We start from the raw sequence: 25,550 nt of genomic DNA, 5'->3' as shown, positions 1-25,550 counted from the left end.
TGATCCCACCAGCTGAGTTGAACCAGCCATTGAGCCGGACACCTGGCATGGAGAAAAAGAAAGCCACATATATATATATATTTTAACATAGCTTTTCTACATCAGCTTAACGGACAGAATGACACCTGACGTCAGATAACCTTGCATCTCATATAAGGAGATATTCAAGATTCAGCATCTAATTGGTGTTTGAACTTCAGAAAGTTTCCTTTTATATAGAGTCTGATGGCAGAGAAGATGTTAAGAAGCGTTTCTATTGGCTCGGAAGATGGCAGTGTCAGGGGATGGGATTATATGAACCCCTTTCTGCTGTAAGAGCCTCCATTAAGGGCCCAGAGGACTCCTCATGTAGTTTGGGGAAACTGAAGCTGTTACCCAAAGACAAGAGGATCAGAGAACCATGAACGGACACTGCTTTCTCCAGGGACTTGTCTGTCTGCTCTTTAGCGTCCTATCGCGTGCTCAAGGTAAGTGTTCTTAAATTCAGTAGACACACTGGATTAGCTATAAGACTGTGGGACTGTAAGGACAATACCTTTCTATTTGTTGACCATTTGGTTTTGACCAAATGTGATCCTTAGTGACAGTGAGTGCTGATTTTTCTTCCTCGGGGCTCAGTTTTTCATGTTAAGCAGTAATATGCTGCAGACATATAAATTCTATTCACAGACCTAACTCTGTTTTTAGCCCTCCCCAAGTACACCTAACAGCTCAGAAAATGTCTGACCACTTCTCAGTTTTCCTCTAATGGATTATGGCTGAGGAACTTCTGTCTGGGTCTCTGATCTGTCCTTCCCATACTTTATATTACATCTCTCCCCACCAGTTCAGTATTTCAGATCTTTTAGACTGTGGACATGTGTGTGTGTGTGCACATGTGTGTTTATGTATGTATGCTTTAAGTGTATGCACATATGTGTGGACTTCCTGGTGGCTCAGTGATAAAGAATCTGCCTGGCAATGCAGGAGATGCAGGTTCAATCCCTGGGGCGGTAAGATCCCCTAAAGAAGGGAACGGCTATTCACTCTAGTGTTCTTGCCTAGGAAATACCGTGGATAGAGGAGCCTAGTGGGTGTTCATGGGGTCACAAAGATTCAGACACGACTTAATAAATAAACAACAACATACATATGTGTGTGCATGTGTGTGTGTATATGTGAGATAAGGGAATGGGTAAAGGTGAATTGGAAGAGTATGTATAGGCTAAATGTATGAACAGAAATAAATCTGCCCAGTGGAAGTTGATTTTTTAGATAGGAGTCCATAGAACTTTCCTGGTGGCACAGATAGTAAAGAATCTGCCCGTAGTGCAGTAACTTGGGTTTGATCCCTGTGATGGGAAGATCCCCTGGAGTAGGAAATGGCAACCCACTCCAGTATTCTTGACTGGAGAATTCCATGGACAGAGGAACCTGGTGGGCTACAGTCCATGGGGTTTCAAAGAGTTGGACATGATTAAATGACTAACACTTTCACTTTACTTTCCATAGAACTCATACTCTCTAAGCCAGACTGCTGGATTTGGTGGTAGCAATGGTAATGGTGGTGATGATATGTGTGTATGTATGTATGGTGAGGGCAAATATGGAAATCTTCCTTTCTGTGAGGAAAGCCCTCTCAGTAGAAATTGTAATCACGCCTCTGGATAACGCTGCATTTGCATTCGAACTCTGAGTTTCTTTTTCTTCCCCACAAACAACCCACAGCTCAGACGTTTTTCTGCTTTTCTGTAGTCTTTCCCTAGCATAGGATTCCGCAGGACTCTGTCTTCCTGCCTGTGATATTTTCCCTTCCTACCTCTTGGATCAGTGGCTCTCCAACCCCGCTGTGCAAAGGAAAAAAACTAACACCAAATGCAGGTGCCATCAATGGACTGATGCATTGAAGGCAGAAGAGGGATTTAGTCTTAGAGACTTGATGATCCCCACTGAGGCAGGTCAGTTTTTCTCTGTCTCAGTGGAGAGCACAAGCTTGTTCTGTGACATCTTAATGGGTCAGATATTTAGCAGGAACTCTGTGTTTGTGAACGTCCCTGTGGTGAATATTCTCACTTGTTGTTTGCACAGACGCTGTATGAAAGCTGGTCTTCACTGTGCCCTTAAATCAGGAGAGTCCCAGATACCTGCTTTGAGTTCCTGAAATTAGAATGAGCTAGTCACATGCCTGGAAAGTCAGCTTTTCCAGGTTAGCCCTTGCTCCTGTCTGCTTTAGCAAAGCTCATCTCTCCATCCCTTCCTGATCTCACATTCCCTCCTTATTTCAAGCCCCCCTCCCCTCTCCGCCCACCCTGTCAGAAGCCTCTGTCTCTCTTCTTTGGGAAACTCCACTCCTCCCCAAAGGAGCAAGAAGTTCTGCTCTTCATTCCCTTTTTATATTTCTTTCAACTTCTAGTTGGGGACTTCCCTGGCGTTAGATTTCATCTTCCTAGGGGTTAAGATTTCATCTTCCAATGCAAGGGGTGCAGGTTCGATCCCCAGTTGGGGAGTTAAACTCTCACATACCTCACAGCCCACCCCCCCACCCCCTCAAAAAAAACCAGAACATAACAACAGGAATATTGTAATAGATCCACATCAAAAAAAAAAATCTTAAAAAAACCTGCAAAACGAAACTTCCAGTTCCTTGGGTTTGGGACATATTATAATGGTGGTTGTCATTTTTTCAGGCTTTGCAGGCTGTTAAGAATAGAGGTAGACTCTCTGAATGAAATATAAAATTGGCTCTCTGATTCCCCTTTGGCCTCTCCAGATACAAGAACAATGAAGGAATTTCTCATTAGGCTAAGGAGAAATCACAGTTAACTCAAACAACCATGTTTCCTCATAGAGAACGCTCTGTAGCATCATATTATTAAAGCACATATTCACACACTAAGGAACTCAGTTCACATGAGTTTGCCCCCATATACTTGTCAATTTCAACTTTGGTATGATCATTCCAAAGAGCATTAAATATTTTCTGAGCTTGCGCTTGTCTCTAAAGTACAAGGCAGGATATACAAGCTCCCTTTATATTCTTTCTGAACACAATCTCTGTATTAAATCTCAGTCCCTACAAACACACACACACACACACACACACTCGATTGGATCATCAGTTCAGTTCAGTCGCTCAGTCATGTCTGAATCTTTGCGACCCCATGGACTGCAGAACGCCAAGCTTCCCTGTCCATCACCAGCTCCGGGAGCTTACTCAAACTCATGTCCATAGAGTCAGTGATGCCATCCAGCCATCTCATCCTCTGTCATCTGCTTCTCCTCCCACCTTCAGTCTTTCCCAGCATGAGGGTCTTTTCCAATTGGTCAGATTTTCTTATCATGTGGCCAAAGTATTGGAGCTTCAGCTTCAGCATCAGTCCTTTCAATGAATATTCAGAACTGATTTCCTTTAGGATGGACTGGTTGGATTTCCTTGCAGTCCAAGGGTCTCTCGAGTTTTCTCCAACACCACAGTTCAAAAGCATCAATTCTTCAGCACTCAGATTTCTTCACAGTCCAACTCTCACATCCATACATGGCCACTGGTAAAACCATAGCCTTGACTAGACAGACCTTTGTTGGCAAAGTAACGTCTCTGCTTTTTACTATGCTCTCTAGGTTGGTCATAGCTTTTCTTCCAATATCATTTTATATCCACTTTCAAAATAATATATTTTAAATTTCTTTTTGTTCATTAAAATATTTTCTATGCCATTTGGATGGTTGCCAGTATTTCAGTCATCCCATTCATTGAATCATAACTTATTTATCTAATCTTATTTATTGTACATTAATATTTTCAAATACAATGCTGTGATAAAGTTCTTATGAACATCTACATTGACTTAATAGAAAAGCCATTATTTTTTCCTCAAGATAGCCAATTTAAAGGCCTCCCCCTATATGTATTGCCTAATTGTCCAGCACAGTAGTTTTCAATATTCTCAGCAACATTAATGGAATTAAAAGAGTATTATTTTGGGGACTTCCTTGGTGGTCTAGTGGCTAAGACTGTGTGCTCCCAATGCAGGGGACCTGGGTTCTAACCCTGGTCAGATAACTAGATCCCACAAGTAAGAATTTGTATGCTGCAACTGAGACCCAGCACAATCAAATAAATAATTAATTAAAAAAGAGTATTATTTTCTTCATAGTCTTGACATAAGAGCATTCATCATTTTTTTTTTCCACATAAACACTATATACAAAAGTTATCTTCTTTCCTATATTACTGTTTTAAGGTATCTTACATATCAATATTTTTTCTCTAGAATGTTTTAAAACTTCTTATTTATTTATTTATAGGAACTCTCTATAAACAAACAACACTTCTTGTTTTTCTTACTTATTTTTGTAAATATTTCCCCCAGTTTTTGCATATATTTTTAAGGTTGTATATGTGTATGGGGGGTTATGTGATCAAATCTATAATGTTTTACTTTTTTCATTTCTGCCTTTAATGCAATGTTTCAAATGCCATTATTCATCTCAAAGCAAGATTGAATTAAGTTTTATTTCCTGCAAATAATTTTGCAGTTTCACTAAAGAATATTCAAAACCTTATTTTGAATTTATGTATTTATCTGAATTTATTTTACTATGTGTGATGGTGTAACATCATCACCAGATAGGAATTACATTTTAGATATATGATATCTTAGTCCCATTACAAAATAAAAACACATTGTTTCATGATTTCATGGATATGATATCAAAAGTACAGGCAACAAAGCAAAAATAGACAAGTAGGGATATATCAAACTGAGAAGCTTCCGCAAACCAAAGGAAACATCAACAGAGTGAAAAAGCAAGCTAGCACAAATGATATAAGGTTTTAATTTCCAAAAAATTAAGGAACTCCTGCAACTCAAGAAAAAAAAACCCCAAACCTAATAACTCAATTAAAAAATTGACCAAGGGCTTGAATAGACATTTCTCTAAAGACATACAGATGGCCAATGGGTATATGAAAAAATGCTTGACATTGTCAATCATCAGAGAAATGTATATCAAAACCACAAAGAGATACCATCTCACACATGTCAGAATGTGGGGAAGGAAATGGCAACCCACTCCAGTGTTCTTGCCTGGAGAATTCCAGGGACGGAGGAGCCTGGTGGGCTGCCGCCTGTGGGGTCTCACAGAGTCGGACATGACCGAAGCAACTTAGCAGCAGCAGCATGTCAGAATGACTGGTTTTTCTTTCTTTTTTTTTTTAAAGACACTTAAGTGTTGGCAAGATTGTGGAGAAATTGACACTTTCTGTGTACTTATCCATGTTAAAGGTATAAATTGTATTAATAAAACTATGCAATCCTGGGATTAAATCTCTGGGCTTTCACTGTGATGGGTCCAGATTCAACCCTGACCTGGGAACTATGAGCCACAGCACAGCCAAAAATCAAACAAACAACAGCACAAAAACTGTGACCAAAAAATCTGTATGATTCATAGTGATGTCCCTTTTCATTCTTGGAATTGTTAACTGTATTTTCTCTCTACTCTTCTTAAGCATTGCTCATTGTTCATCAATCTTCAAAGAGCCATGTTTAAAGAGCTTTCTTCTATGTTTTCTAACTTATGCTTACCTTCTTTTCCATTAATTTTTATTCCTTTTTAAATTAACCCCAACATTCTACATCCTTTAGACTTTCTCATCTCCTAGTTTTTTAATTGGAAGCTTACATGGTTTTCACTTTCAGTCTTTCCTCTTCTCTAAATCTGGTATATAAATTTCCCTTAGGCACTACTTGGATTTCATTAGAAGAATTTATTATCATATCATTATTTTGTGTTTATTATCATTATTATCAGTCTTTATTATCATTATTTCACAATATTTTGTAAGTTTTAAATTTATTCCCAGATTCAGGGGTTTTTTTTGGAAGGGTGTTGCTGAATTTCCCCAAATAGGGATGGGTAACCATATTTTCTTATTAATTCTTAATTCTATTACACTGTTGTCAGAGTAAATACTCTGTATGAATTCAAAGAGTGAAAGATTTTGTCTTATTATATGGTCATTTTGATAAAAGTTCCTAGTGCATTTACAGTAATGTGAACTCTTGCATTGTTGCGTGCATTGCTCTCTCTGTGTTACTTAGTTAAATGTGCTGATTATGTTGTTGTACATCTACTGTATTCTTTGTTTTTTGTATGTTTGGTCTGTATGCTACTGAAAAAGATACAGTAATAATCCCAAATTTTGATTGTGATTTTGTCTATTTCTTCTTTTCAACCTGTCAAGTATATTTCAAAGCTATGTTCTGTTACCTTTCTTGAATTCTGTTGTCTATAATATCTTTTTTAAGGGTGCATCTCATTATAATCACGAAAATTCCTTCTTTAATTCAATTAGTATATCTTGGCTTAAAGTCTACTTTCTGGGACACTGATAAAGCTACTCCAGTTTTCTTACAGTTAGTACATTTTTTCCATCGTTTTACTTTCAACCTTTCTTTGCTTTCATAATATAAGGTGAGCATTATGCAAGTAATATCTGTGTCAATTTTGTTTTGTCTTAATCTGTTTAATGTAAATGCAATGACTGATATTGATGTGTTGGTATCTATCATTTGCTTTTTTTTAAAAATTTTATTTTATTTTTAAGCTTTACAAAATTGTATTAGTTTTGCCAAATATCAAAATGAATCTGCCACAGGTATACATGTGTTCCCCATCCTGAACCCTCCTCCCTCCTCCCTCCCCATACCATCCTTCTGGGTCGTCCCAGTGCACTAGCCCCAAGCATCCAGTATCGTGCATCGAACCTGGACTGGCAACTCGTTTCATATATGATATTATACATGTTTCAATGCCATTCTCCCAATACTTCCCACCCTCTCCCTCTCCCACAGAGCCCATAAGACTGTTCTATACATCAGTGTCTCTTTTGCTGTCTCGTACACAGGGTTTTTGTTACCATCTTTCTAAATTCCATATATATGCGTTAGTATACTGTATTGGTGTTTTTCTTTTTGGCTTACTTCACTCTGTATAATAGGCTCCAGTTTCATCCACCTCATTAGAACTGATTCAAATGTATTCTTTTTAATGGCTGAGTAATACTCCATTGTGTATATGTACCACTGCTTTCTTATCCATTCATCTGTTGATGGACACCTAGGTTGCTTCCATGTCCTGGCTATTATAAACAGTGCTGCGATGAACATTGGGGTACACGTGTCTCTTTCCCTTCTGGTTTCCTCAGCGTGTATGCCCAGCAGTGGGATTGCTGGGTCATAAGGCAGTTCTATTTCCAGTTTTTTAAGGAATCTCCACCCTGTTCTCCATAGTGGCTGTACTAGTTTGCATTCCCACCAACAGTGTAAGAGAGTTCCCTTTTCTCCATACCCTCTCCAGCATTTATTACCTGTAGACTTTTGGATTGCAGCCATTCTGACTGGTGTGAAATGGCACCTCATAGTGGTTTTGATTTGCATTTCTCTGATAATGAGTGATGTTGAGCATCTTTTCATGTGTTTGTTAGCCATCTGTATGTCTTCTTTGGAGAAATGTCTATTTAGTTCTTTGACCCATTTTTTGATTGGGTCATTTATTTTTCTGGAGTTGAGCTGTAGGAGTTGCTTGTATATTTTTGAGATTAGTTGCTTGTCAGTTGCTTCATTTGCTATTATTCTCTCACATTCTGAAGGCTGTCTTTTCACCTTGCTAATAGTTTCCTTTGTTGTGCAGCTTTTAAGTTTAATTAGGTCCCATTTGTTTATTTTTGCTTTTATTTCCAATATTCTGGGAGGTGGGTCATAGAGGATCCTGCTGTGATGTATGTCAGAGAGGGTTTTGCCTATGTTCTCCTCTAGGAGTTTTATAGTTTCTGGTCTTATGTTGAGATCTTTAATCCATTTTGAGTTTATTTTTGTGTATGGTGTTAGAAAGTGATCTAATTTCATTCTTTTACAAGTGGTTGACCAGCTTTCCCAGCACCACTTGTTAAAGAGATTGTCTTTAATCCATTGTATATTCTTGCCTCCTTTGTCAAAGATAAGGTGTCCATAGGTGCATGGATTTATCTCTGGGCTTTCTATTTTGTTCCATTGATCTATATTTCTGTCTTTGTGCCAGTACCATACTGTCTTGATAACTGTGGCTTTGTAGTAGAGCCTGAAGTCAGGTAGGTTGATTCCTCCAGTTCCATTCTTCTTTCTCAAGATAGCTTTGGCTATTCGAGGTTTTTTGTATTTCCATACAAATTGTGAAATTATTTGTTCTAGCTCTGTGAAGAAAACCCTTGGTAGCTTGATAGGGATTGCATTGAATCTATAAATTGCTTTGGGTAGTCATTTGCTTTAAAAAAATAATTTATTTATTTTAATTGGAGGCTGATTACTTTACAATATTGTAGTGGTTTTTGCCATACATTGACATGAATCAGCCATGGGTGTACATGTGTCCCCATCCTGAACACCCCCCACCTCCCTCCCCAACCCCTCCCTCAGGGTTGTCCCAGTGCACCAGCTTTGAGTGCCCTGTTTCATGCATCAAACTTGAACTGGTGATCTATTTCACATACAGTAATATACATGTTTCATTGCTATTCTCTTAAATCATCCAACCCTCACCTTCTCCCACAGGGTCCAAAAGTCTGTTCTTTATATCTGTGTCTCTTTTGCTGTCTTACATATAGGGTCATCATTACCATCTTTCTAAGTTCCATATATATGCCTTAATATACTGTATTGGTGTTTTTCTGTCTAACTTACTTCACTCTGTATAATAGGCTCCAGTTTCATCCACCTAGTTAGAACTGATTCAAATGTATTCTTTTTAACGGCTGAGTAATATTCCAATGTGTATGTGTACCACAGCTTTCTTATCCATTCGTCTGCCGATGGACATCTAGGTTACTTCCATGTCCTGGGTGTTGTAAACAGTGCTATGATGAACATTGGGGTACATGTGTCTTTCAATTCTGGTTTCCTTGGTGTGTATGCACAGCAGTGGGATTGCTGTGTCGTATGGCAGTTCTATTTCCAGTTTTTTAAGGAATCTCCAAATTGTTCTCCACAGTGGCTGTACTAGTTTGCATTCCCACCAACAGGGTAAGAGGGTTCCCTTTTCTCCACACGTTCTCCAGCATTTATTGTTTGTAGACTTTTGGACAGCAGCCATTCTGACTGATGTGAGATGGTACCTCATTGTGGTTTTGATTTGTATTTCTCTGATAATGAGTGATGTTGAGCATCTTTTCATGTGTTTGTTAGCCATCTGTATGTCTTCTTTGGAAAAATGTCTGTTTAGTTCTTTGGCTCATTTTTTGATTGGGTCATTTACTTTTCTGGTATTGAGCTACATGAGCTGCTTGTATATTTTTGAGATTAATTCTTTGTCAGGTGCTTCATTTGCTATTATTTTCTCCCACTCTGAAGGCTGTCTTTTCACCTTACTTATCATTTCCTTTGTTGTGTAAAAGCTTTTAAGTTTAATTAGGTCCCATTTGTTTACTTTTCCTTTTATTTCCATTACTCAGGGAGGTGGGTCATAGAGGATCCTGCTGTGATTTATGTCAGAGAGTGTTTTGCCTATGTTTTCCTCTAGGAGTTTTACAGTTTCTGGTCTTATATTTAGATCTTTAATCCATCATGAGTTTATTTTTGTGTATGGTGTTATAAAGTGTTCTAGTTCATTGTTTTAGAGTTGGTTGACGAGTTTTCCCAGCACCACTTGTTAAAGAGATTGTCTTTTCTCCATTGTATATTCTTGCCTCCCTTGTCAAAGACAAGGTGTCCATAGGTGCATGGATTTATCTCTGGGCTTTCTACTTTGTTCCATTGATCTATATTTCTGTCTTTGTGCCAGTACCATACTGTCTTGATGACTGTACCTTTGTTCAGTTCAGTTCATTCACTCAGTCATGTCCAACACTTTGCGACCCCCTGAACCACAGCACGCCAGGCCTCCCTGTCCATCACCAACTCCTGGAGTTTACTCAAATTCATGTCCATTGAGTCAGTGATACCATCCAAACATATCATCCTCTGTTGTCCCCTTCTCCTCCTGCCCTCAATCTTTCTCAGCATCAGGATCTTTTCAAATGAGTCAGTTCTTCAAATCAGGTGGCCAAATATTGGAGTTTCAGCTTCAACATCAGTCCTTCCAATGAACACCTAAGACTGGTCTCCTTTAGGATGGACTGGTTGGGTCTCCTTGCAGTCCAAAGGACTCTCAAGAGTTTTCTCCAACACCACAGTTCAGAAGCATCAATTCTTCTGTGCTCAGCTTTCTTTAGAGTCCAACTCGCACATCCATACATGACTACTGGAAAAACCATAGCCTTGACTAGACATACCTTTGTTGACAAAGTAATGTCTCTGCTTTTTAATATGCTGTCTAGGTTGGTCATAACTTTCCTTCCAAGGAGTAAGCGTCTTTAATTTCATGGCTGCAATCATCATCCATAGTGATTTTGGAACCCAAAAAATAAAATCTGACAGTTTCCACTGTTTCCCCATCTATTTCACATGAAGTGATGGGACCAGATAGCATGATCTTAGTTTTATGAATGTTGAATTTTAAGCCAACTTTTTCACTCTCCTCTTTCACTTTCATCAAGAGGCTCTTTAGTTCTTCTTTACTTTCTGCCATAAGGGTGGTGTCATCTGCATATCTGAGGTTATTGATATTTCTCCCAGCAATCTTGATTCCAGCTTGTGCTTCTTCCAGCCCAGTGTTCCTCATGATGTACTCTTCATATAAGTTAAATAAGCAAGGGGAGAATATACAGCCTTGACATACTCCTTTTCCTATTTGGAACCAGTCTGTTGTTCCATGTCCAGTTCTAACTGTTGCTTCCTGACCTGCATACAGGTTTCTCAAGAGGCAGGTCAGGTGGTCTGGTATTCCCATCTCTTTCAGAATTTTCTACAGTTTATTGTGATCTACACAGTCAAAGGCTTTGGCATAGACAATAAAGCAGAAATAGATGATTTTCTGGAACTCTCTTGCTTTTTTGATGATCCAGCAGATGTTGGGAATTTGATCTCTGGTTCCTCTGCCTTTTTTAAATGCGGCTTGAACATCTGAAATTTCATAGTCCATGTACTGTTGAAGCCTGGCTTGGAGAATTTTGGGCATTGCTTTACTAGTGTGTGAGATGAGTCAATTGTGTGGTAGTTTGAGCATTCTTTGGCATTGACTTTCTTTGGGATTGGAATGAAAATTGACTCTTTCCAGTCCTGTGGTCACTGCTGAGTTTTCCAAATGTGTTGACATATTGAATGCAGCACTTTCACAGCTCCATCTTTTAGGATTTGAACTAGCTCAACTGGAATTCCATCACCTCCACTAGCTTTGTTCATAGTGATGCTTCATAAGGCCCATTTGACTTCACATTCCAGGATGTCTGGCTCTAGGCGAGTGATCACACCATCATGATTATCTGGGTTGTGAAGATCTTTTTGTACCATTCTTCTGAGTATTCTTGCCATCTCTTCTTAATATCTTCTGCTTCTGTTAGGTCCCTACCATTTCTGTGTTTTATTGAGCCCATCTTTGCATGAAATGTTCCCTTGGTAGCTCTAGTTTTCTTGAAGAGATCTCTAGGCTTTTCCATTCTATTGCTTCCTCTATTTTTTTGCATTGATCGCTGAGGGAGGCTTTCTTATCTCTCCTTGCTATTCTTTGGAACTCTGCATTCAAATGGGTATATCTTCCTTTTCTCCTTTGCTTTTTGCTTCTCTTCTTTTCACAGCTATTTGTAAGGTCTTCTTAGACAGCCATTTTGGTTTTTTGCATTTCTTTTTCTTGGGGATGGTCTTGATCCCTGTCTCCTGTACAGTGTCATGAACCTCTGTCCATAGCTTTGTGGTGTATTCTAAAGTCAGGCAGATTGATTCCTCCAGTTCCATTCTTCTTTCTCAAGAATGCTTTGGCTATTCAAGGTTTTTTGTATTTCCATATAAATTGTGAAATTATTTGTTCTACCAATACCATTGGTAGGTTGATAGGGATTGCATTGAATATATAGATTGCTTTGGGTAGTATACTCATTTTCACTATATTGATTCTTCTGATCAATGAACATGGTATATTTCTCTATCTATTTGTGTCATCTTTGATTTCTTTCATCAGTATTTTATAGTTTTCTATATATAGGTCTTTTGTTTCTTTAGGTAGATTTATTCCAAAGTATTTTATTATTTTCATTGCAATGGTGAATGGATTTTTTTCCTTAATTTCCCTTTCTGTTTTCTTAATTGATCCACCTTTATGCTTTATGATCCCTTTTCTCTCCTTTTATTTCTTCCTTTATTATTAAATAAATCTGTTATTATTTCAGATTTTCCTTTTTCCTTTTGATTTTCAGCAGTTTTACTAGGAGTGGGGGTTTTCATACTCTTCCATTTATTTTTTTGAAAAATTATCTATCATTATGTCTTCAAATATGACTTCTGTAGTTCTGTCTTTCTGTCTCTAGATCTCTTTTCCCTCTCCTCCTCCTCTTTCTTCTGTTTCTCATCTCTCATCTTTAGGACTCCTCTGAAAGAGGTGAAAGTGAAGTCACTCAGTCATCTCTGCCTCTTTGCGACCCCATGGATTGTAGCCTACCAGGCTTCTCCATCCATGGGATTTTCTAGGCAAGAGTACTGGAGTGGGTTGCCATTTCCTTCTCCAGGGGATCTTACTGACCCAAGGATTGAACACGGGTCTCCTGCATTGCAGGCAGACGCTTTTACCATCTAAGCCATCAGGGAACACATTAGGACTCCTCTGGCAGAAAGTGAAGAGGAACTGAAAAGCCCCTTGACGAAAGTGAAAGAGGAGAGTGAAAAAGTTGGCTTAAAGCTCAACATTCAGAAAACGAAGATCATGGCATCTGGCCCATCACTTCATGGCAAATAGATGGGGAAACAGTGGAAACAGTATCAGACTTTATCTTTTTCGGCTCCAAAATCACTGCAGATGGTGACTGCAGCCATGAAATTAAAGATGCTTACTTCTTGGAAGAAAAGTTATGACCAACCTAGATAGCATATTCAAAAGCAGAGACATTACTTTGCCAGCAAAGCTCAGTTTAGTCAAGGCTATGGTTTTTCCAGTGGTCATGTGTGGATGTGAGAATTGGACTGTGAAGAAAGCTGAGCACCGAAGAATTGATGCTTTTGAATTGTGGTGTTGGAGAAGACTCTTGAGAGTCCCTTGGACTGCAAGGAGATCCAACCAGTCCATTCTGAAGGAGATCAGCCCCGGGTGTTCTTTGGAAGGAATGATGCTAAAGCTGAAACTCCAGTACTTTGGCCACCTCATGCAAAGAGTTGACTCATTGGAAAAGACTCTGATGCTGGGAGGGATTGTGGGCAAGAAGAAAAGGGGACGACAGAGGATGAGATGCCTGGATGGCATCACCGACCCGATGGATGTGAGTTTGAGTGAACTCTGGGAGTTGGTGATGGACAGGGAGGCCTGGCGTGCTGCAATTCATGGGGTCGCAAAGAGTCGGACACAACTGAGAGAATGAACTGAACTGAACTGAAGTCAATATATCTGGGTTCTATCTAAAATTCTTTGAACTTATTCATTCACTTTTTAAGGTTGGCAATGGTTCCTTTGATATTTTTATTTATTAATGATTATTTGGTATTTTTTTATCTTTTTATTCTGTCCTCTCTTTTCCCCTAAATACATTGATCGTAGTTAAAATCCTTATCGGCCAAGTCCAACATTTCTATCATGTTTGTCTTTGTATTTTATTATCTTCTTTTTTTCACTTTTATAATTTGTTGTGTTATCCTAGCTTGTAAAATGTCATTTTATTTTTTATTGAGTGCTATAAATTATATATGAAAAAGTAAGCCATTCCCAATACGTTTTCTAACACCTGTAAAGATTTACCCTTTGTTTTGTTAGACAGGTAGGGAGAAGGGGTATATGTCACTCAAACATCTAAATATAACCTAAAACTGAGCTGTAACAAGTGTGGGCTGCAGTTTTGGTAGCACTCAGTCCACTTCTGATTTCTCTGTCCCTGTGACACGGACTTTTCAGAGATTTCAGTTCAGAGCCTGGATTCTTTGGTAGCTCAGTACCCAAGAGAATGAGAAAGACTCTGCTTCCCAAGTCTTTTTATGCAGTTCTTTAGCTTCCTGCCCTTCACAGCTTATATACTGGTAAGATATTTGAGGAGAAAACGTGCTGTGTGAGAGAGGCTCTCAAGACTCTAGTTTTGTCTCCAGCACCAGGTAGCCCCCAAATTATGCTGCTTCCTGTCACAACAGTAGTCCTCTGCTTGCCTGAGCCCAGATTCTGAATCATTAAATTATGCAATGAATTGGCAAATTCCCACAGAGAAAAAGAAGCTATAGATCCTGGACTAACATTGAAATAATCTTCACTCTTTAGAATTTTAGCATATTTAGTCCAGTTGTGTTAACAAATGTCAAATACATTTACTGTTTCGTAAAAAACATTTTCCAGCTTTTCAAGTTGTATCCAGCAAGACCCAGCAAGACACATTGGCCAGCTGCGAACTCCCCCATTCTCCCTGGCAGTGGGAAATTTTAGGGTTAATTCTCTACTTCATTATTTACTTAAAGTGCAGCACGGATAGACATTATTTAACCTTTCTTTACATCACTTTTATATATAAAAGGAGAGAAGAATACACTGAGTCTGTTAATGTTATTTGTTCAAGGGCTTTCAGAACAGGAATATAACTTATTTCTGCTCAGTGATAGAACCAGAAGGGCTTCACCAGTGGCTCAGTGGTAAAGAATCCACCTGCAATGCAGGAGACACTGGTTAGATTGCTGGGTCAGGATGATCCCCTGGAGGTGGGCATGGCAACCCACTCCAGTATTCTTGCCTGGAGAATCCTATGGAGAGAGGAGCCTGGCAGGCTACAGTTCATAGCATCTTAAAGAGTCAGACATGACTGAACCGACTAAGCATACATACACACTATTTCCCCCTCAAGATCACGTAACTCCAAAATTTGAATAACAGATTCTTGACACAAAGTCCAAGGAAGGGTTGTATGTTTGGGGGAGCAGAAGAACATTCTCTGAATCCCAATGGAATCTGGCCAATGTCAATCAATGTTACCTGACATCATCTCTCATGCAAATTGTTCAATCCACTCAAAAGATCACAGTTTTTGAAGCTGAGTATCCAGATCTGAAGTCTGAAGCTTAGAACCAAAAGTGAAATATTCTGGGGGTAAGCCAAGACATCTCAGAATCCATTTGTTTTTCAGTTCTGAATGACTATACCAAGGAGAAGGATTTTAATGGTAGATGATTCATGACTGCTCTCTGAAGCATCTGATGAGGCCAGTTCCTGACTCCACTCCCTTTAATCAACCCCTTTAACTCTTAGGTCAATGGCGTCAAAGTGTTTGTGGTTTGTAAGGAATCCATCCAGCTGCCAACTCGTTCCTGTGACTCTGAACTCATTTAACTGCTCTGGGAACAGAGACCAACATTTCCTGTAAATCTTTCTCAGATGCTGTGCAGAACTCTACAGATCAGAATGTTAACTCTAATATGACCTTATAACATCTTCTGTTTCAGACTACTCTCTAGAGTGTTTTCAACTTAATATGTCCTGTTTTATTTTCCTTCTGTTTTTCAACCTTATTAATTCTCTTGCCACTGCTATAGGAAACCAGACCCAGCTGCTGCCCCAGTGCAATGACTCCATTTCAGAATCAGCAGGGTCTGCAGCCTCAGAGGAGGGCGCCTCTTACTGTTCAGGTGAGGGTCCCACAGGACAGAAGACACTTCTCATTCTCCAGGTCAACGCCCAATTGTCCCATTTCTCTCTCCTCAGGCAGCAGACAGCTCCGCCTGGTGGACGGGGGCGGTCCCTGCTCCGGGAGAGTGGAGATCCTTGACCGGAGCTCCTGGGGCACCATCTGTGATGACGGCTGGGACCTGGATGATGCCCGCGTGGTGTGCAGACAGCTGGGCTGTGGAGAAGCCCTCGATGCCACTGCCTTGTCTTCCTTTGGGGCGGGATCAGGGCCCATTTGGCTGGACAACGTAAGGTGCACAGGAAAGGAGTCCCACGTGTGGAGGTGCCCTTCCCGGGGCTGGGGGAAGCACTACTGCGATCATAGCGAGGATGCAGGAGTCATCTGCTCAGGTATGGTCAGTTCATTGCCCACCAGCTGAGAGATTGGAAAGTTCCATGAAAGCTGGGGTCTGATCAGAGGGACAATAGGGGATGGCTGGGCTAGAGAGGACTGAGACAACTGCCCATCTTCCCTGAGTGCCCTGTAGCTGTGAGCAATGAGCTTCATATTCTTTCCTCTTACAAGTCTCTGCTATTCTTTTCTTCTCCAGTGGTCTTACCTGACACTAAAATAGCTTTATTTATTCTCCCAGTTAAAATAAATCCTCATAATTTTTTTTTTCATAATTCACTTTTTGTAAGAGTGAAACATTTGCTAACAGCCACATACACACTCTCTTTGCACAGGAAGGCTATAAGAGGCAGGGACAAAAATGAGGGTGTACTTTCCTGGGTGGAGTTGTTTCTATACAAACAGTGTGAGACATTATTTTGCACTAGGTTAGTATGAGTGGAGGCTACTCCTACTATAGGAGGATATCATTTACATGTATAGAAGGTATCCCTACAGAGGATATCATTTAACAGATTAGAGATTCTTGTGGATTTGTGCCAGATTTCAAGTTTCCTTTGCAAATTTAGACATAAATGTTCATAGTACTTTGATGGTAGAGAACTGTTGATGAAATGCTCTGACTCATATATTCTTCCATTGTTACTAGAAAAGTCTCTCTCTCCAATTTTTCCTTTAAAATATCTGTATAAATGAAACTTTTGAGGAACACTTAGCCATGTACTGACAAGTCAAAGGTGGAGGCAATAAAACTTGAATTTCTGTTTTATGATAAGAGATTATATAATTTATACTTGATGACTTCAATGATATAAGAGAATTGCATTTGGGGGCTTATTTGGAAAAAGTGGACAAATATAATTTTTTAAGAAGGTGGAAAAGGTTTTATAGTAGCTGGGTGGAAGGCGAATGACAATGGGAGCTGATGAAGGTAACTGTGAGGTTCTCTGAGCAGCACTGAGGGGCCAGGTGTGGTGTGAAGGATGCTACGTGTGCCTAAGGACACAGGATGTGTACACAGCAAGAGGCCAGACAAGGATATGTCTTTACTATATTTAATATCTTTACTCACATCAGACTTCTATTTAATAGTTTTCTTGGAATTTTCCCACACTTATTCTTCCATGTAAATTTTAAAATCAAGTATAAAATAAAAATGACACATTATATCTCAGAAGTCTCTATCTTGATATGTATAAGACTTTATTGATTATTCAGCATATATTTGAATATTTCACATGTATCAGGGTATATAAAACAGAATACAAGAAGTACTCCTTTCTTATTCTTTCTAAATTTTTAATCTCATAGAATTAATATAACAATAGCAATAACTTCATATATGCAGATGACACCACCCTAATGGCAGAAAGTAAAGAGGAACAGAGGAGAGCCTCTTGATGAAAGTGGAAGAGAAGAGTGAAAAAGCTGACTTGAAACTCCACATTCAAAAAATAATATCATGGCATCCAGTCCCATCACTTCATGGCAAAGAGATAAGGAAAAAATGAAAACAGAGACAGACTTTATTTTCTTGGGCTCCAAAATCACTGCAGATAGTGACTGCAGTCATGAAATTAAAAGATGCTTGCTACTTGGAAGGAAAGTTATGACAAACCTAGATAGCATATTAAAAGCAGAGACATTAATTTGTGACAAAGGTCCATACCATATAGTCAAAGTTATGTTTTTTTTCCAGTAGTTATGTATGGACAAAAGAGCTGGATCGTAAAGAAGGCTGAGCACTGAAGAATTGATGCTTTTGAATGGTGGTGTTGGAGAAGACTCTTGAGAGTCCCTTGGACAGCAAGGAGATCAAATCAGTCAATCCTAAAGGAAATCAACCATGAATAATTTATTGGAAGGATGGATGCTAAAGCTGAAGCTCCAATACTTTGGCCACAAGAAGTTCCTCCACAAGAAGAACTGACTCATTGGAAAAGACCCTGAGGCTGGGAAAGGTTGAAGATGGGAGGAGAAGGGGACTACAGAGGATGAGATGGTTGGATGGCATCACTGACTCAATGGGCATGAGTTTGAGTAAACTCAGGGAGATAGTGAAGGACAGGGAATCCGGGAGTGCTGCAGTCTGTGGGGTCACAAAGAGTCGGACACAACTGAGTGACTGAGCAACAAAAACAACCAGTTAAATAAAAATGCTTTAATTAGAATGTGTAGCCTGTGACCAAACTGCCAGCCAGAGGACTAAGGGTCCTAACCTGGGCCTCTCTGTTCAGTTCAGTCACTCAGTTGTGTCCTTTGTGACCCCATGAATTGTAGCACGCCAGGCCTCCCTGTCCATCACCAAAGTCCACACCCCATGTCCAAGGTAAGAGAAACCCAAGTAGGATGGTAGGTGTTGCGAGAGGCATCAGAGGGCAGACACACAAACCATAATCACAGAAAGCTAGTCAATCTAATCACATGGACCACAGCCTTGTCTAACTCAATGAAACTAAGCCATGCCATGTGGGGCCACCCAGATGGGCGGGTCATGGTGAAGAGGTCTGACAGAATGTGGTCCACTGGAGAAGGGAATCACAAACCACTTCAGTATTCTTGCCTTGAGAACCCCATGAACAGTATAAAAAGACAAAATGATAGGATACTGAAAAAGGAACTCCCCAGGTTGGTAGGTGCCCAGTATGCTACTGGAGATGAGTGGAGAAATAACTCCAGAAAGAATGAAGGGATGGAGCCAAAGCAAAAACAATACCCAGTTGTGGATGTGACTGGTGATAGAAGTAAGGTCCGATGCTGTAAAGAGCAATATTGTATAGGAACCCAGAATGTTAGGTCCATGAATCAAGGCAAATTGGAAGTGGTCAAACAGGAGATGGCAAGAGTGAACATCGATGTTCTAGGAATCAGCAAACTAAAATGGACTGGAATGGGTGAACTTAACTCAGATGACCATTATATATACTACTGTGGGCAGGAATCCCTTAGAAGAAATGGAGTAGCCATCATGGTCAACAAAAGAGTCCAAAAAGCAGTAGATGCAATCTCAAAAACGACAGAATGATCTCTGTTCATTTCCAAGGCAAACCGTTCAATATCACGGTGATCCAAGCCTATGCCCCAACCAGTAACGCTGAAGAAGCTGAAGTTGAACGGTTCTATAAGACCTCCAAGACCTTTTAGAACTAACACCCCCAAAAGATGTCCTTTTCACTATAGGGACTGGAATGCAAAAGTAGGAAGTCAAGAAACACCTGGGGTAACAGACAAATTTGGCCTTGGAATACGGAATGAAGCAGGGCAAAAGCTAATAGAGTTTTGCCAAGAGAATGCACTGGTCATAGCAAACACCCTCTTCCAACAACACAAGAGAAGACTCTACACATGGACATCAGCAGATGGTCAACACCGAAATCAGACTGATTATATTCTTTGTAGCCAAAGATGGAGAAGCTCTATACAGTCAGCAAAAACAAAACTGGGAGCTGACTGTGGCTCAGATCATGAACTCCTTATTGCCAAATTCAGACTTGAATTGAAGAAAGTAGCAAAACCACTAGACCATTCAGATATGACCTAAATCAAATCCCTTATGATTATACAGTGGAAGTGAGAAATAGATTTAAGGGACTAGATCTGATAGAGTACCTGATGAACTATGGACGGAGGTTCGTGACATTGTACAGGAGACAGGGATCAAGACCATCCCCGTGGAAAAAAATGCAAAAAAGCAAAATAGCTGTCTGGGGAGGCCTTACAAATAGCTGTGAAAAGAAGAGAAGTGAAAAGCAAAGGAGAAAAGGAAAGATATAAGCATCTGAATGCAGAGTTCCAAAGAATAGGAAGGAGAAATAAGAAAGCCTTCCTCAGTGATCAATGCAAAGAAATAGAGGGAAACAACAGCATGGGAAAAACTAGAGACCTCTTCAAGAAAATTAGAGATACCAAGGGAACACTTCATGCAAAGATGGGCTTGATAAAGGACAGAAATGGTATGGACCTAACAGAAGCAGAAAATGTTAAGAAGAGGTGGCAAGAATACACAGAACTGTACAAAAAAGATCTTCATGACCAAGATAATCACGATGGTGTGATCATTCACCTAGAGCCAGACATCCTGGAATGTGAAGTCAAGTGGGCCTTAGGAAGCATCACTATGAACAAAGCTAGTGGAGGTGATGGAATTCCAGTTGAGCTAGTTCAAATCCTGAAAGATGATGCTGTGAAAGTGCTGCACTCAATATGCCAGCAAATTTGGAAACTCAGCAGTGGCCACAGGACTGGAAAAAGTCAGTTTTCATTCCAATCCCAAAGAAAGGCAATGCCAAAGAATGCTCAAACTACCGCACAATTGCACTCATCTCACACGCTAGTAAAGTAATGCTCAAAATTCTCCAAGCCAGGCTTCAGCAATATGTGAACCATGAACTTCCAGATGTTCAAGCTGGTTTTAGAAAAGGCAGAGGAACCAGAGATCAAATTGCCAACATCTGCTGGATCAAGGAAAAAGGAAGAGAGTTCCAGAAAAACATCTATTTCTGCTTTATTGACTATGCCAAAGCCTTTGACTGTGTGGATCACAATAAACTGTGGGCCTCTCTGGGGAGATGGAAATGGATAAATAATAAAAGGCAAAGAGATCATCCTCTCTCTCATCATTTATTCTTATATCAGTGGTCAAGCTAATCCTTCAATTCTTTAATTTCTGTGGTATCTTTTCTGTTCTCTCCTGCTCTCTACAGTACATTTTTATTCTGTTACATCATTCTTTTTGAGACTTCAAAGTTCACATACTCATGCAATCAGAGTCCTTGACCAGGACAAACTCCACCATGTACGTAAATAACCACGAGCACACTCATAAACCATGAAAATTATTTAAAAAATTGTTCTTTATGATGTGCAGGGATTGTTTCCCATTGGATTACCATTTCTGTATCTAAATAGGGTCGCTGAAGGATGAAATTATGATCAAGAGTCTTTTCCTTGGTCTCTCTCTCATATTCCATCCACTCCCCGTTTAATTCACCCCACCTCTCCCTACAGAAGTTCTTCCCTTTTGGAGTGTCCTTTCCATCTATTTGTAGCTCTTAAGATTGTTTCTTCTTTTGTGCATTGAGGGAAATGGGAAAGGGTAGCACCGTTAGGTGGAAAATGGGAGGAGCACAGGGGATAAAAGGTGTTAAAATCTTACTGACCAGGTATTTGGTTTCCAAATCTATGTTTCATCCCTATTGAGTCTTTTGCAATTTAGAAATCACTAAAATATATATGGCTTGTTTGCTCTCTGCTCTCTTCCTCTCACTCTCCTTTTTTATAGCTTACTGGCTTCTAATCTCAGAAATCCAAATAGGAAAGGCATGTGCAGTTGGCATATAGTTAGGGTTAGAATACAATTATCATCACTCCTTCACATTTGCTAAGTATCTCATGTCTAGTATGAAGTAATCAACTAACTCAGTTGTCTTGCATAATCCCACTGAGACTTCACTTTCTCTCAGGGACCTATAAATCCTAGGTATATAAATCCTAGGTTTTTAAGAAAGATGGCTAGGACCATTCCTTTTCTCTCCTATGACTCTCTGAGCTTTCATCATTTCCAAACTTTTATGTGAGCAACTTCTTTCACAATTAAATTACCTAATTGTGACCTAATGCCTGTACTCAAATCCAGCCCGCATGATGTTCCCTGTCCTCAGTAACTTGAACATTGGCTCCGAGAGAAAACTGGCCAGAATTCTAGCCCCAGAAATCTCAGGATGACCTTCTAAACTTCTCTGGCTCTTAGGCCTCTAACCTCTTGAATCCCATGGTCTTTTTTCACTCTCAGTTAGTTCAGCTCTGCACCTGTTTGAATGTCTACCACTGTGCAGTTTCTTTGGGCACTGTAGTTTCCAGGCCCCTAGATAGGAATTAACATTCCTAACCAATATATATTCTTGGGATTCAGCCATTCCAAACTGACCCTGCAATCCTTCTGGATATCTCTTCAGAAACTCACTCATGAAAATGCAATTTGACAATGACAGTCAAATTCTCTCTTCTTATCCCCTCTTATTCCACTGCTGGAAAGAAAAGCTTTCCCACCATTGCCTGTGAGGTGTTGTTTCCATTTGTCAAGCCAGTTTCATGAACAGTCACTGGGTTTGTTCTTTGTTTCTCTTAGGATTTGTGCGTCTGGCTGGAGGGGATGGACCCTGCTCAGGGCGAGTTGAAGTGCATTCTGGAGAAGCCTGGATCCCAGTGTCTGATGGAAACTTCAAACTCTCCACTGCTCAGGTCATCTGTGCAGAGCTGGGGTGTGGCAAGGCTGTGTCTGTCCTGGGACATGTGCCCTTCAGAGAGTCCGATGGCCGGGTCTGGGCTGAAGAGTTCAGGTGTGAGGGGGAGGAGCCTGAGCTCCGGGTCTGCCCCAGAGTGCCCTGTCCAGGGGGCACTTGCCACCACAGTGGAGCTGTTCAGGTTGTCTGTTCAGGTGAGATTCATGGCAAGACTTAACCTCCATGTAAAGTCGGTTCAGCTAAAGAAAAAAAAAAAAAAAAGACTTTGCTGAAATCCTGTCTTTTTCTATCAGTGTACACAGAAGTCCGGCTTATGAAAAATGACACCTCTCAGTGTATGGGGCAGGTGGAGATGTATATTTCTGGACAATGGAGAGCACTCTGTGCCTCCCACTGGAGTCTGGCCAATGCCAATGTTGTCTGTCGTCAGCTCGGCTGTGGAGTCGCCATCTCCACCCCAAATGGAGCGGAAGGAAGTGATCAACTCTGGAAAGCCCGATTTCACTGCTCAGGGACTGAGTCCTTCCTGTGGAAATGCCCTGTGACTGCCCTGGGTGTTCCTGACTGTTCCCATGGCAACACAGCCTCTGTAATCTGCTCAGGTAAGAGAGGGAAGGGCTACTATACCTTGGATGCTCCTGGAGTGAAGTGTCCCCAGAGCAGAAAGTAAGGGAAAACAGGCTTAAAAAGGAAGATATTCTGTAGTGAAATGTTTATTCTTGTTACTTAACTTAGGTTTCAGCTGCTCATTACTCAAGAATCCAATACTGAGAGAAAAGTGTGGGGTAAAATTAAAGACAGTTTTATTGAGGAAATCAGCAGTTCTGGGGAGACAGAGGATTAATGTACCAAGAACCAGCTCCTCCTTGATGATCAGAGGCAAGAGTTTTTAAATGGGAATTTCAGGAGTGCACAGGTGGAGGTTTTGTCAGGTCTGACAAAATGTGGCCCACTAGAGAAGGGAATCGCAAACCACTTCAGTATTATTGCCTTGAGAACCCCATGAACAGTATAAAAAGGCAAAAAGACAGGACACTGAAAGATGAACTCCACAGGTCTGCAGATATGTGCCCAATATGCTACTGGAGATCAGTGGAGAAATAACTCCAGAAAGAATGAAGAGTTGGAGCCAAAGCAAAAACAACACACAGTAGTGGATGTGACTGGTGATAGAAGCAAGGTTTGATGCTGTAAAGAGCAATATTGCATAGGAAACTGGAATGTTAGGTCCATGAATCAAGGCAAATTGGAAGTGGTCAAACAGGAGATGGCAAGAGTGAACGTCGACATTTAGGAATCAGTGAACTAAAATGGACAGGAATGCGTGAATTTAACTCAGATGACCATTATATCTACTACTGTGGGCAAGAATCCCTTAGAAGAAACAGAGTAGCCATCATAGTTAACAAGAGTCCTAAACGCGGTACTTGGATGTAATCTCAAAAATGACAGAATAATCTCTGTTTGTTTCCAAGGCAAACCATTCAATATCACGATAATCCAAGTCTATGCCCCAACCAGTAATGCTGAAGAAGCTGAAGCTGAAAGGTTCTATGAAGCACCTACAAGACCCTCTAGAACTAACAACAACAACAAAAGATGTCCTTTTCATTATAGGGGGCTGGAATGCAAAAGTAGGAAGTCAAGAGATACGTGGAATAGCAGGTAAGTTTGGAGTACAAAATGGAGTGCAAAATGAAGCAGGACAAAGGCTAACAGAGTTTTGCCAAGAGAATGCACTGGTCATAGCAAACACCCTCTTCCAACAACACAGGAGAAGACTCTACAAATGGACATCACCAGATGGTCAACACTGAAATCAGACTGATTATATTTTTTGCAGCCAAAGATGGAGAAGCTCTATACAGTCAGCAAAAACAAGACTGGGAGCTGACTGTGGCTCAGATCATGAACTCCTTATTGGAAAATTCAGACTTAAATTGAAGAAAGTAGGCAAAACCACTAGACCATTCAAGTATGACCTAGATAAAATCCCTTTTGATTATACAGTGGAGGTGAGAAGTAGCTTTAAGGGACTAGATCTGATAGAGTGCCTGATGAACTATGGGTGGAGGTTCATGACATTGTACAGGAGGCAGTGAGAAAGACCATCCCCAAGAAAAGGAAATGCCAAAAAGCAAAATGGCTGTCTCAGGAGGCCTTACAAATAGCTGAGAAAAGAAGAGAAGCAAAAAGCAAAGGAGAAAAGGAAAGAAATACTCATTTGAATGCAGAGTTCCAAAGAATAGCAAGGAGAGATAAGAAAGCCTTCTTCAGTGATTGATGCAAAGAAACAGGAAAACAATAGAATGGGAAAATCTGGAGATCTCATCAAGAAAATTAGAGATACCAAGGGAAATCTTCAAAGATGGGTACAATAAATGACAGAAATGGTAGGGATCTACCAGAAGCAGAAGATATTAAGGACAGGTGGCAATAATACACAGAAGAACTATACAAAAAGATCTTCACGACCCAGATAACCAATATGGTGTGTTCACTCACCTAGAGCCAGACATCCTGGAATGCAAAGTCAAATGGGCCTTAGGAAGCATCACTACAAATAGTTAGTGGAGGTGATGGAATTCCAGTTGAGCTCTTTCAAATCCTAAAAGATGATGCTGTGAAAGTGCTGCACTCAATATGTCAGCAAATTTGGAAAACTCAACAGTGGCCACAGAACTGGAAAAGGTCAGTTTTCATTCCAATCCCAAAGAAAGGCAATGCCAAAGAACGCTCAGTACAGCACAGTTTGTGTAGTTGTAGCATGTGACAACTACTCATGTCACATGCTAGTGAAGTAATGCTCAAAAATACTGTTGAAGCCCAAGCCAGGCTTCAACAGTACATGGGCCATGAGATTTCAGATGTTCAAGCTGGATTTAGAAAAGGCAGAGGAACCAGAGATCAAATTGCCAGCATCCATTGGATTATCAAGAAAGCAAGAGAGTTCCAGAAAAACATCTACTGCTTTATTGACTATGCCAAAGCCTTTGACTATGTGGATCACAACAAACTTTGGAAAATTCTTCAAGAGATGGGAATACCAGACCACCTGACCCGCCTCTTGAGAAACCTGTATGCAGGTCAGGAAGCAACAGTTAGAACTGGACATGGAACAACAGACTGGTTCCAAATTGGAAAAGGAGTATGTCAAGGCTGCCTCTTGAGAAATCTGTATGCAGGTCAAGAAGAAGCAACAGTTAGAGCTGGACATGGAACAAGAGACA

General features: G+C 40.3%; 1 protein-coding gene across 1 annotated transcript in view; it reads left to right on the top strand.

Moving 5' to 3' along the window:
• Window positions 1-338: 338 nt before the first annotated feature.
• LOC112584728 (antigen WC1.1) overlaps window positions 339-25,550 on the top strand; it is a 43,956-nt gene continuing 18,744 nt past the window's right edge. Inside the window, exons 1-4 of the mRNA XM_044941027.2 lie at window positions 339-467; window positions 15,763-16,077; window positions 22,206-22,514; window positions 22,614-22,922. Of these exons, the coding sequence (XP_044796962.2) occupies window positions 401-467; window positions 15,763-16,077; window positions 22,206-22,514; window positions 22,614-22,922 (1,000 nt within the window). The 5' untranslated portion in view covers window positions 339-400. The remainder of the gene's footprint in view (window positions 468-15,762; window positions 16,078-22,205; window positions 22,515-22,613; window positions 22,923-25,550) is intronic.

This window comes from Bubalus bubalis, chromosome 4, assembly GCF_019923935.1.
Source record: "Bubalus bubalis isolate 160015118507 breed Murrah chromosome 4, NDDB_SH_1, whole genome shotgun sequence".
Taxonomy (NCBI): domain Eukaryota; kingdom Metazoa; phylum Chordata; class Mammalia; order Artiodactyla; family Bovidae; genus Bubalus; species Bubalus bubalis.
Note: the sequence above shows the minus strand (reverse complement) of the source record. Positions and strands in the feature narration are given on the sequence as shown.